Source organism: Fulmarus glacialis, unplaced genomic scaffold (assembly GCF_000690835.1).
Source record: "Fulmarus glacialis isolate BGI_N327 unplaced genomic scaffold, ASM69083v1 scaffold16473, whole genome shotgun sequence".
In the NCBI taxonomy this organism is placed as follows: Eukaryota; Metazoa; Chordata; class Aves; order Procellariiformes; family Procellariidae; genus Fulmarus; species Fulmarus glacialis.
The window spans coordinates 1-13,318 of record NW_009205022.1 but is presented as its reverse complement, the minus strand read 5'-3'; the positions used below and the strand labels follow the sequence as shown (position 1 = coordinate 13,318).

General features: G+C 38.9%; 1 protein-coding gene across 1 annotated transcript; it reads right to left on the bottom strand.

Moving 5' to 3' along the window:
* Positions 1 to 10,369: 10,369 nt before the first annotated feature.
* Positions 10,370 to 13,105, bottom strand: LIG4 (ligase IV, DNA, ATP-dependent). Its single transcript, XM_009575232.1, has one exon. The coding sequence runs from the start codon at positions 13,103 to 13,105 to the stop codon at positions 10,370 to 10,372; it is 2,736 nt and encodes a 911-aa protein (XP_009573527.1).
* Between the last annotated feature and the right edge of the window lie 213 nt (positions 13,106 to 13,318).

Genomic DNA, 13,318 nt, shown 5'->3' with positions numbered 1-13,318 from the left:
AGAGCGGTGTCACCAGGACCAGGGAACAGTCCCTGGCAGTGTTTAAGTACTAGAGCAGATCTAACCTGGAGGAGAGAACAACTCCAAGCAGACCTGTCCAATAAATATCACCTAGCCTTTGTTCTCACCTGGTCTTCATCTCTTATCTGGTGTCTTGCTGCTTGGTAACTTTCCATCTGGCATTCAGATTTGAAAGAGCAGTTCCTCTACGTTCCAGTCGCTTCGGGGCACTCTGAGGGCAGACCACACTTAGCTGCTGGCCGAAGTTACAAATTAAAGAGCCGTAACTGGGAACCACTCCTCCTGTTTAGCATAGGCAGCAGAATGCAAGAAATGGTCACACAGTCTGCGCCTAGTCCTGGGCAGTTTTTACTTCTGTTGACAAAGTAAAACTTCCACGGTCCTTTTCCTGGATGGGGGAAAGGGGTCTGTGTGTAGGGCACATCTACACTGTAGCGGCAAGTTTGGTTAGCCTGGGGTATGAGCAAAGTTGTGGGGTAGTCCGTAGGTGTCAATGTTAAGACACCTTCCCACAGATTCTTGCCATCTTGCCTTCCCATCCACTTTTGGGATCTCTAAAAATATTCCTCAGCATTAGTAAAGGAGAAGGAAGAAAAGGAGATGGGGGCAGAAGAGAGCCATCAGAAGCACCACATACATAAATATATCTATATATGTATATATACATGTACACACGTGTGTATATATATACACACTATTTATGTGTGTGCACATTTACACATACTCTAGCAGGTTTGGGATACTCTGATTTAGAAATCCCCCTCCCCTCCATGCAATCCCTGGAGCTCACTCACAAGCTGGACAGACAAGCATGCAGCAGCAGAAGTCCAGGGCAGGGCCATGACCGAGCCACAGTCCACCCCTGGGCAGCAGCCAAAACGTGGGTCAAGGGTTCAGCATCCCAACACAATCACAGCATTGTGTAAGTCAGACCAGAGTTCAAAAACAAGTAAGACCCACCACAAAGCATGTGCATTCATGCATGTAGAGACATGTAATTCTAAAAGATAATGCACTATGACAGAAAATGTAAGCATGATTTTGGAAAGGTTGAATTGGCCATGTCTGCCAAAAATACAGGTCAGGAAGGCAGGCTATCCAAAACAGGTACAGCAGAATATTTTTCCTGTCCCATTATTTATTAAGAACTAGGTCTCTTCCTAGTGGCAAGATGTCCCTTTATATCCCCCAGTCATTAAAAAAAGTTAAATATTTCAGTCTTAAATTTTTAAATATCACCTGTACCGCACTTCAGATGCCATTTACTGAGTGTCTGCCAGGAATCTGTATGAGGTGTGTATACAGCAGTTGGTGTGTTTATAAAGCTCTTCAACAAGCATAAGAATTTAGATATATCAATATAGAAAAAAAGGCTTCTAGAGTTACCACATAAGTTAGAGGGAAAAAAAAGTAGTAAAATTATGTTTTTCTCTCTCTTAACTGTCTTTTATTTATTAACTTTGTTAATGTCGTTAATGCACGTGAGCCCACTGCTCTGCCCTGGTTGCTGTTAACAGCACCGCGTCAGGCAGTCTGCTCGGTGTTACAGCTAGATGGAATCAACAAAACTGGCTATCCTGTTTATTTCTGTTTTGTTCATACAACCATGTTCAGAGACCTGAACAATGTGACACCTGAAATATTCATATTTATTTTTGCCTTGGATAGTCTTTAATTTCTTATTACCCCAATAGCACTCAGAGATTTTAATTAAAATAAAATAAAAATAAATCCAAGACACATTTAACTATGTCTAGTATAATCATATATGAGCATGTTTATAGGATAGACTGAAGCATAACACAGACGTACGCAAACTAGCTTTAAGCTGGAGGAATAAAATCATTCTGCTTTGGCAGCGCACAGGTCTGGTATTTAAAAGTTATAATACACTAGTCAAAAGAGGCTAAGGCTGGGGAGAAGCTGTGGGAGAACAGCGAGGAAAAAAGCAACCACAAAACCTAAACCGAGACTAGCTGTTACAGGTCTATTGCTGTCTTCTACTTGAATAGACGTATCTATGCACAGGCACGCACACATGACCCATTTATCCACCCGCCTTTGACAAGACCGTTAGTTCATTAACTGCAGGTGTAAGATGCGGAGGCTGAAAACATGGATTTGACAGAACAGGTTGTCTCTGGTTGCTGCTGTAGCAAAGCCTGCTGAGGAAGGCGGGCTGTAGCGTATCAGCCGCAGGAGGAAGCTGCCACGTGCAAGAACTCGGAGAAATCCTACCTCTTCCTTCGATCCCCGCTTGCCTGCAGGGACTCGAACTGTGGTTTGGAGTAGTGTTTTATGTCTGTGAAGTCTAAAGTCTACCATCGCAAGAAAGAAGCGGTTATTTCAGCACCCCTGGGTCCAAAGCTGGGCAATCAGCCGAAAGTGGTTAAGTTACTGGAACCTGGTTTCCCTTTCAAAACTGGTAGGGCTATATATCACCTCAAACTGAAAGCAAGCTCTTCTGTTCTCTCAGATATGGCTACTATTTAAACATTTATACACATTGCTTAGAGAGTTCTTTCCACTGATCATGAGATTTTGAACAACCTTGATGCTCATGTATGGAATAACTCAATTTCTGGCATTCAGAAATAAAATTTTATGTTTTGGGTTTTGGTGTGGTTTTTTTTGGGGGGGTGGTGTGGTTTTTTGGGCTGTGGACTGATTAGTTTATTACCAATTTTACAGTACAGGATTATGTAAATTCTATGGTTTTCCTCCAGCTTAATGTGTAGCTGCCAACATCACACTGATAAGAGTGTTAGCTATACTAATACCTGTTGTACTGCAAATGAAAAAAAAAAAATCCATTAAGTTTGCAATGTATAATATGTCACCATTTGACAGCTTGCCCATTCACAAGACACCAGAAATTAGACTGGGAACTTCAGTTCAGACCTGACTCACAGAATCACAGAATAATCAAGCCTGGATGGCACCTCTGGAGATCATCTAATCCAACTCCTCCTGCTCTTGAAGGGACAGATAGAGCAGGTTGCTCAGGACTGTATCCAGTTGGGTTTTGAATGTCTCCAAGGATGGAGACTCTGCAACCTCTCTGGGCAACCTTTTCCTGTGTTTGATCACCCTCACAGTTTAAGGAATTGTTTTCCTAGTTTTAAACAAAATTTCCCCTATTTCATTTTGTGCCTATTGCCTCTTATCCTGCACTTGGGCCCCTGCTGACAACTCTTCGAGCCTGGCAGTTCAACCAGTTTGCAGTCCACCTCCCTGCCCATTTATCTAGCCCATACTTCGTCAGCTGTCTATGAGAATATTACAGAAGACAGTGTCAAAAGCCTTCCTGAAGTGGAGAAAAGCAACATCTAGTGCTCTCCCCTTGTCCACCAAGCTAGTCTTATACTTCAACAAACCACATAATGCTAGACAAATATCAGAAAAACCCCTTGTATCTGAGTCTATCCCAAAAGGCTAATTTGAACTTTGCAAGAAGTGATAGTAATATCATAGTTAACCTTTTCTAACTGACTAGTACAACTCCACACAGAACCGGCAATGTAAATTGGTTATATTCTGGGAAAGACTGAGGACGAGAGTGTGGAATACACAACCCCTCACACCATACACACTCATTTTGTGTGTAACAACCCTTCTTTTTTCCCTGGTATCTTATTTCTGGTAGCTTCCTCTTGAGATTTGAAAGTCCTGAAAACTGTATTTTACTTTGTGTATGATACGTGACACAGGAGAAAACGGAACTCTGGTTGCATAGTTTTACACAGTTCCTCCATCTGCAGCATTAACAGGAGAATGAATTTAAATATATTTTGTCACTAACGTAGTGACAAATACACGTGTTGAAATATTCTTGTTATATCAATTTTCAAATACAATCACATGCTTAGGCATTCTACATATTTCTATGTTCTTCGTAAGAAAAAATGAAGAACATAAATGCTTGCAGTTTGAACTTGAAATTCTCTCTTATATGTTCTTTCAAAATAATCTTCCCCAAAATTACAAAGAAAAGAAAAGTAAAGCTACATCTGTTGAAAACATCCCAATAAAATGCTAAATATATTTTATCTAAACCAAAATCATTTCAAGACAGGTGCCTTTTAATTTCCTTACTTCTAGAAAATAACATGGAGAAACATTTTAATTATACATACAAGCTCCACCTTCACTCTTAGGTTTCTATAATAATTCAAACTTACAGACCGTTCCCTCATTCCTATCCACTCATAGCAAAAAGTAATACAGTAGAATTTTATAGGCCCATCTACTGTTCTGTGGTACAACAGCTGTTACCAGCTGGAGATGCTTTATGCTTGGTTGAACTGACTATGTTAAAAGGCATTTCCCTAGTCACCTTCAAATGAACATTTTTTTCTCCTTCGCAAGAAATTTTATAACTTACAACTTCAAGTCCCTCTTTTGAAAGAATTCAAACTGAAATTACATATGGATTGGAAAGATTAAATGACTTTCTTTTTTAACAGAAAGATTGAAACTGAATATTATAAAAAAGTGTGCCAACCTCACTAGCAAACTAAAGAGCTTTTTAAAATCTGTCAACAGATCATTAAATCAGGGCACCATAAACGGAATAATATACCTTACCTGTCATTTACCATAGCTGACAGAGATTTTGATTGACTTCTTTTCACCTGAATAAATGGACCTTCTGCTTTTCAAAGATATTCATGCAGACTCTTTCAAAACATGCAGATGTACTATTTCAGGGAAGAGTAACTGGAAATTGAGCAACAGGGACCACACAGTTTTTAAGTGTTTCACCAGACAGATGTACTACGGTAAAAATTTATAAGATTTCCACAATTTTTGAACTCAGTCCTGGAAAGAAGTTCACATCCAAACTAAATATCAGATGAATATCAGAGGGGACAAGGAAAGGGGGTTCTGTGAGGAGTGAGGATTTCCATAAAGAAGAGAGGCAAGGAAGCCGGGTTTCCTTCGTTCAATTCCCCGCAGTATCACGAGAAGCAAGCGGGCTGCTCCGCAAGGGGAGGCATGCCGGGAGCCAAGGGGACGGCAAGGCGGGCACGAGGCAGCGCCTTCACCAACAAACAGCACAGCCCCACCCTACAAGTCCCACCCAAGAAGACGAGCAAAGCAGGCCCAGTGATGGTAAACTTGGTCAGCTCGTGATGATGGCTAGGTAAGCCCGTAGTGATGAAGTAGGTCCAACATCAAGCCAGAAGTCAAGTCAGCAGGATCAGCTAGGTACACGGCCAAGCACAGCTGCAAGATAGTTACCGCGAGGACTAAGACCAGGGGCCTGAACTCAAACGCAGCTTCCAAGCTGATCGAAGGAGGTCCCTAGCAAGGCTTGTCACAACGCTTTTTGCACACAGCCATTTTCACAGCTGTCTGAGCAAGGTAACACAGCTATCGCCGAAGAGCTGGCCGTGAGCACAGGCAGTCATACCCCAGGAGGAGGCAGGTGCGCTGGCGGCTCTGACAGCTCCTTCCCATCTATGAAGTTCTCGCACACTAGAAATCCTACTCGTGTGTGGTTGAAATAGTTTCCCTCGGAAGTTATCATTGTTGGTGTATGCCAAATACCAAAATAAATTTGACGATACAATTTAGCTGAACAGGTTAAATATGTGAATCATCCTTGTTCTTCAAAAACAAAGAAAATACAAATTAACTAAGAGGGGATGGTTTTCATTAACTCTTTAAATAACAATGATTTTTCATCATATTTTATGTAAAACACTACTTACAGCCTCCTGCCTAATTGAAGTATTCATTTAATTAGTTAGTGATCATTTAATGCGGTATCTCTGAAGACCAGTGTATATGAAAATAGATGATGTCTCGTGTTGACTCACTGCGGCTTCCTGCCTTTTCTTTCTCCAGCAATTTATCTTTCTAAAAGCAGGAGGGAAATGGAGGAATTTGATTCTGATATTCACTACACTTATGATAAAGCAGAGTTGCATAAAAACACCCAAAGCTACCACAATACTACAGCTAAGTTGTAGCAAAAAGAGAGGGAAGCTTTTTTTCATCCACACAGTTGAGCTTCCCCAGTGTTACTACTTACAATATTTTAAATGTGAAATTGCTAGCATAATACGTCTTCAACAGAGTCAGCAGGTTGCAATCTATTGTATGCGCACCGTTACCTTCAGTGTTATTAGCTTCCAGGTCTTCAAAGGATAATTAAACTGTTAATAGGATGATATTTTGCAAGACTGTATTTTAGATCCTATCTGCAGATGCAAGAATAAGATCTTTTTAAGCCCCTTAAAATAGCAAGAATGTCAATTAGTTCTTTTCAGTGTGCAGGCACACGCAGAGGAAATGTGAAATAAAGCAAGAGGGCTGATTAAAGTTGTGCTGATATGCAAACACCTAACAACTAGTCAAGGCTTTCTTGCTCTTGCTCTCCCACTGGTGCCCAAGTTTCTAGCTTTCTAGAAAGCAATCCTACCCTCCCCACCCCAGTGAATAATTTTTCTTCATGTATTTACGTTTCAGCTCATTCATATACTAGTGGTTTGCTTAACAAGGCAGGTGCATTCCAAGTGGAATTAGAAGAATTCAGTAAGTTATCTTAGGAATAAATAGCCCTTGCCAACACCATATTCCAATGCCTTTTGAATGTCAACTACTCATGATTTTGGCTTCTTATATTCTCATGTAATGATAGCAGAGGCAACACGTGTGAGGTGGGAGCCATCCTCTATTACCTTGCAACAGCCATATTTTCATCCATCGGCATATGAAAAAGATATAAAAGAGCAGTAACAGCACTTGGCACTTGCTTTATACCTGGCATAAACGTCTACAGTACTAGCAAGTCATAGTCTTTCATTTTACATCGTTAGATGTGAAACTGAGGTGTATATTCTAACGTATGAGAACACCTGAGATTTCACCAGCTCTGCATAGTCAATACATGCTGTGTTTCCACTGACAAGTCGGAGAAATCATATGAAGAAGTAAAAGAATATTGCTCCCTGGCAAGATTTATCATACTTTGTGCAAGCTGTCCACAGGCTTTTTATTCCAAAATTGCACTACATCAGTTCGAGTGTATGCCCTTCAGAGTATAAAAAACTTAGATGTGAATCTATTTTATTAAATTGTTTAATAAACAAAGTGAACAGTGGAACCTCCTCCCAGGGATTGTGAAGTTTATTGCCCGTGCAGAACTGCCTTTGTAACTAGCCAAGAGATCAGCCCATCATTCACCAACACACAGTTGCAGAGAGGATGGGTACCTACCAGGTGTTCTGCTACAGCAGGTCCTGAAAGTTGCTTTCTTCTTTCTCCGTCACTGGCAACGTTTTTGAAAAGTGCCAGTTACAAGCCAGTGAATAGGAACAAGACCAAATTCTTCTCTATTCCCTCCAAACTGCAGGATCTACAGTACCTTTTTCTCTTCTTTCTTTCCCCACTTCTTCAGGAACATCATCTTAAAATAAACTTAAAACTTTATATTACAATGCAAATGGAAGGCTTGCTCTCAAGCCAAGTGCCTATTTAAAAAAAAAAAAAAAAAAAAAAATCAGCTTTACACAAAATGTAAATAAGCTAAGAAATCTTCACCTACAAAACCTCTATTTTCAAACATCTAAATGTAATTAAGAAAATGGGAGTATTTATTGCAATAAAAAATACAATAGGCTGATGTTTTGTAATCAGAGGGAGTCCTCTGGAAGTTCAAATATCAGGTTAATGTTTCAGCATTTTGACTCCAGCTTTTCCTCTTTCTTGAACACTGTTTTTAAAGGATGATGATTACCTAATAATAAGACATATAAACAAAAGTTTGTATGTCAAAACTTTTTTTTTTTTTTAATTAGACAAAACAAAATAGAGAAAAGATTTTTTTTTGGTACACAAATACTCCGTTGATCCACATCAGCTCTTACTGCTACTTACAAATCTTATATTCATCCTTAGACACCATGCATGAAATTCTCTGCATACCTCCTTAACTGATTTGACTTTTTAAGAAAAACTTTTGTGTCTGGACAACATATTCTTACTTTTTGAATCACTTCCAGCCTTCATTTGTTCCTTTAGTACAAATCAGAATTTCCTTAAAACTAAGCAGATTCACAAACTACTTCCCTACTTCTCCTGTTTTCCTGTCACTACTGTTCTTCCATGAGAATGCCTTTGCTTAGAGGATCCATAGATTCTCCTCTCCCCTGGCTTATATTCTAGATACACACTTTAATAACAGCCAGGTCCAGTTTCATCCACAGATCCATACAGTCCATCCACCTAAGTCACGACGTTGAAGAAGCATCTCAAAAGAAAACCTGACCTGCAATGCCTGTATTTTTACAGCGTAGTAGCAAGATTCCCTTTTTACACTGACATATGAAGTACAGCATTTCTTATTCAACATTTTAAAGTAAATGTAAATTTGCAACACAATAACCAAAAGAAGAAATAACACGCCACCTAAATTGCTTGACATTATCCAGTATGCTAATTATCATGCCACATACAAATGTGCATGATTAACAACTAATTTCTAGTTCTAACTAGAACTGAGGCAAAATATAAAATAAAACAAGCTAAAACAGTATACTGTACCTGCAAGGTTGGGTTTTTTTTATTATTTGTGAAAAAGTAAACCTTCAGTACATTGTGTACTGAGGAGTCAGTAAAAAGAATAACGATTTTGCTGGCAAGTTACTAGTTCTAGATTCCCCAGCCTTGCATAGCTTTGAGAGAACAAAAAAAAACCAACATGGAATTAATACTTTTTAAATACATCTCTGTAAATAACATTTAGATTTCAAAGTGAGATATTTGACAATGTCTCAAGAGTCAGCTGTAATTCATATTTGCCTTTTTTTCTCTCTTAACTTTCCTAACCAGAATTACTTAAAATATGTATTTTACTAAAACCCATTTAAGAGAAATCTGTGTGGGTATGAAGACAAATGCTCTTTTAATTTTCTATTTATAAATCAGAATATATGACACTACATAGAAGCAGCCCGAAAAGTTAAAACTGAAGTATTATATTTCACATATACCAATTTTCAACTTGAATTATTAGAGGAAAAATAATGCACTGTCTTTCAGCATATACTATTTTATGTATACAAAAAATATTCTGCTTTTTAACAATTTATATGGTGGCTTAAGAGAAGTGGTTATTACATTTTACCTATTTAGTATTTCAAATAATAAGGGAGCTCCTAATGCTTACACTAACTATAAGAGATAAGAATAAACTTCCTTCCAAATTAGCCTTTCATATAACATTTCCCAATTCTTTTTACAGCAATTTTTTATATGAACCCCACCACAAAAAGCACTGAAGAAATAAGTCAGCCAAAAACTGGTTCTGTGCAATCAGCCCAACAGCAGTTCTGTTTGATACCAGTATTGACATAACAAGGACGGAGGCCTGAACCTTTCTCCCCTCAAAGTTATCTAACAGAGTAAAATCAGAAACTAAGTTTTGTGTTTTTCAAAAGAGTTCTCTCTCACTAAAAAAACCATACCAGGCAGATTTAAAAATGTATTTTATTTAGTAATTGGGAAAAAAAAAAAAATATTGAACTGGATATTTGGAAATTAATCTTACATTACTGAAATAGCTTATGAAACATTTTTTGAAAGATAAAACTCGTATTCAAGCGTAAAAGCCTAGCTCTGTCACACTTTAACTTTGACTGTAATGAGCATAGGAGGTCATTACAGTTTTTATGTAATTGATTTGCATTTTACAGATATATAGGTCATTATTAATTTATTAGCACCTCAATCAGAAGTTTACGTTCTATTTTACAATGGTTACTTATACAAAGAAACATGAGATCAATGCAATATCCTAAAACCAAAGTGCTGAGGCTGTGTGGGGCTCTGCTAAAAACTATGTAAACAAATTAAAGTAGTACAGACAAGGTTTATAAATTACTGAATTCTGTAGCATATGGAACGTACACAAAACAATTCTTAAAAAAACATTAATGTGATTGTAAACCAATAAATAAACAATATGTTAAATAGTAGAATCTCCATAAAATAGCAAATTATTGTCTCCATTTTGAACAATGGAGTCAAGCACTATTAATAGCTAGGAATTCTCTTATGTAAAATATTAGATCTCTCCTGAGACCTGTCTGTGAAGTAAAAGGTTTACATAATTTATCTGGTGGTGCTTTTTTTTCTCTTCCAACATAGCTTAGCATCCTCTTGCTTCCGCAACAGTATAATTAAAAGCCTTCCTCTAATTTCAACAATGCAGTGTTATTCTTAGCCAGAGCCAGCTTTAAACAGACATGAAAACACACAAAAAATTTAAGGCAACCTCATTATATCCAAGTCCAATCATGCCAACAAGAATGCTTTAGCTCCAAGCTTATAAACTACTTTAAATTAAGTACTGATTTTCATTCTTTGGGACTCCTTCCTTCACTGACTCCGTTACCCACAGCTCAGATACGATTTTAAATTTTTTCCCAAATGTTCTCCGGAGTGTTTTCACCTCTTTTACCCGGGAATGATCTTCTCCTATAACAACATGGGAGATGCCCTCTTCAAGGTGAGAGACTACTTTTGCACCATAAAAACGGAGCTCCAAAGCTCTAATCGATAGTGTTGTTCCACGGATTTTGGTTTTGGGCTCATTAACAACAGCGTAACAGTCCACATAAATAGTGTTTCCTCTGAATATATTGAGCTGACAACTGTTCCATGAATAACGTTCTTCTAACTCTGCAATCGTGTCCAAAGGCATCACCTTACTGTCTTTCATTCTTGAGAACACTTCCTTGAGTTGTGCAACATCTGTATCTGCTGTGTAGCTGTCTCCATAACAATCATACTCACGAGCAAAATGTTCTTTTGTGTCAGGAGACATGTGAATCATAAAGGCTGGCTGCCAAGGCACCAGCACTTTGGTTTGAAAACACTGAAGGAGCCACTCTGCCCTCACCACATCGTATTTGTTGGAAGCAATGATGTTTTTCACTCTGACATTCTCAGCTCCTACAATGACACAGTAAGTCTCCGGCCCCGGGTTCTGCACCACGCTGCCACCACATTCGGCAATTCTGCTTTCCAGTTCGGACTTTGAGTATTTTCCCGTTCCTGTCATAACACAAAACTCAACATCTTCAAATACATTTGAAACCTTGCTTACGTTAGAAAGATCAGGAGCTTTAAACTGCTCAGCTATTCCAATTATCTTCCTCACCTTTGATACGGTTTTCCTTTTTTTCTCTTGTGGCTCATCATACTCATCTATATGAAGGTGCTTAGATGCCAGCTTCCCTTCTGCTTTGCTTCTGAGATCTGCTAACATGTCTGAAGTCATGCACTCGTACCATTCTTTGTCCTCTCTTATCTTCTCAATTCGGGGGAATCTCAAAGTACAGTCAGTTTTGTACATATCACTGTTAACAATCTCGGCTGCCTTGATCTGCACTATGACAGAGTTGCAAGGTTCAATGTACATTTCAGGTTTTTCAATTCCACACAAAATGTTACAGGGAGGGTCCTTCCTATGGTAGGGCTTCCAGTGTTTAGCCAGTTTCAAACCTAAATCATACAACTCCTTCATAGTATAGCCAGAGCCAACACGACAAATAGAGCGGAAAATGGTGGGTTTTTCATTTGGAGGGGGCGTCTCTGCAATAGCGCACAGAAAATGAGACATCATTCCACCACGTGAGCCCTTTCCCCAGTAACCACCGACAATTAAAAGGTCTAGTTCATCCATCAGCCCACTGACGTATTCTGGCTTGATTTTTAACCAGCCTTCCCCACGTTTGTCAGGCTTGTAGGTGGACATGGGATCTTTCACCATAATCCCTTCCTCTCTGTTATCTATTGCTTCATTTAAAGCATCAATTACTTCTTTTCTCGTTCCAGCACGTTTTTTATGTACAACATGTATCCTGCCCGTTACCGGAGTAAATACGTTACTTAAGATTTCATATCTTTTGCTTAATACTTCGTGACCCAACTTCTGATCGTTAACCATCAATACATCAAACACACAGAAGCATGTCTGCAGATCAGAGTCCTCCACCATTCTTTTTATGTCAAATCTGTTTCCTTTTTGCATAAAGGTTTGCGTCTCGGGATTGTAAGCCATCATTTCACCATCGAGAATGCAATTTCGTATATCGCTCTTAAATACACTATGAACAAAGGGTGTTAATGAACCATCAAGGGGGGAAGCACCAAACTGCTGAGTATAGTCAAACCCATTTCGGGAAAAATATTTATATACATCTCCATCTTTGTGCATCTGCATACGCTCACCATCCAGCTTAGTTTCTATGTAGAATATCTGGTTATTCATTTGTTTCTCAATCTGCTGGACATCAGCAATAGCAGCAAGCATTGGTTTAAAGGCAGAAAACAACATGATAGAAACATCACTGAGTGAGACAGAGGGATCGTGCAGCTGTCTGCAAACTTTTTCCAAATCAGTTGTGACGTTGTGTAACTCAGCAGCATCAGGATGAAAAATGGAAAATATAGTTTGTTGACTAACACCAAGCCTCAGATCCTTTATAATCATCCGGATGAGCCATTTTTGTTCCAGTGCTGTGCTCTGGCTAATTAATTGAAGGAGACTTTTCTTTAAAAGACCCTTGTTTTTAGCAGCATTATTATTAGCTATTGCATCTAAGTGTTCATTGACTTGTTCTATTGTCAGTCTGCCTTGTTTTGGGCTCCTAGGTTTTAACACGAAGTATGCAATCATTGCAAAATCTCCAGCATCTCCACGTGAGCCAGCAGGTGTTCTGTAATTTAAAAGCTTTGCAGCATCTTTTCCATCTTTTGGTAGATTAAGCAGTTCAATATACAGCTTCGCAAGCATAGTTTCTTTAATTCCATAGGCCATCCTTTCTCTTTCCAACTGTGGAAGAATAAGCCGCATAGCTGGATAAAAAGAATCCGTGATGTCTTTCTCTTTTTGATGAAGAGCATCGTGGAATTTTCTCCAGGCATCCAGGAAATCCCTGAAATACTTGGTTTTCTCCGGACGAGATTTACATGTCTGTATTCGCTCCAGAGTAGAGCACAGATCTGCAAAAGGGACCTGAGAGGCTACGGTTTTTTTAGAAGGCTGCAAAGCAGGTGCGGAAGCCATCAGAGTCCGTTTTTCACTAAGAACAGAAAAAAGTATGTATTTGTAGAGAAAGAAAACACCAGCACGTTATTCTGTCTCGAAAAAAATATTTCTAATTAGGATTTACCATTTTTCTCATTAACCTTTAACTGTCATCTTTACTTAAGGGTCACCAGCTGGCACCACCATCCTTCATTGCGGGTGAAACCCAGCAGCCAGGACACTGCCACGCCG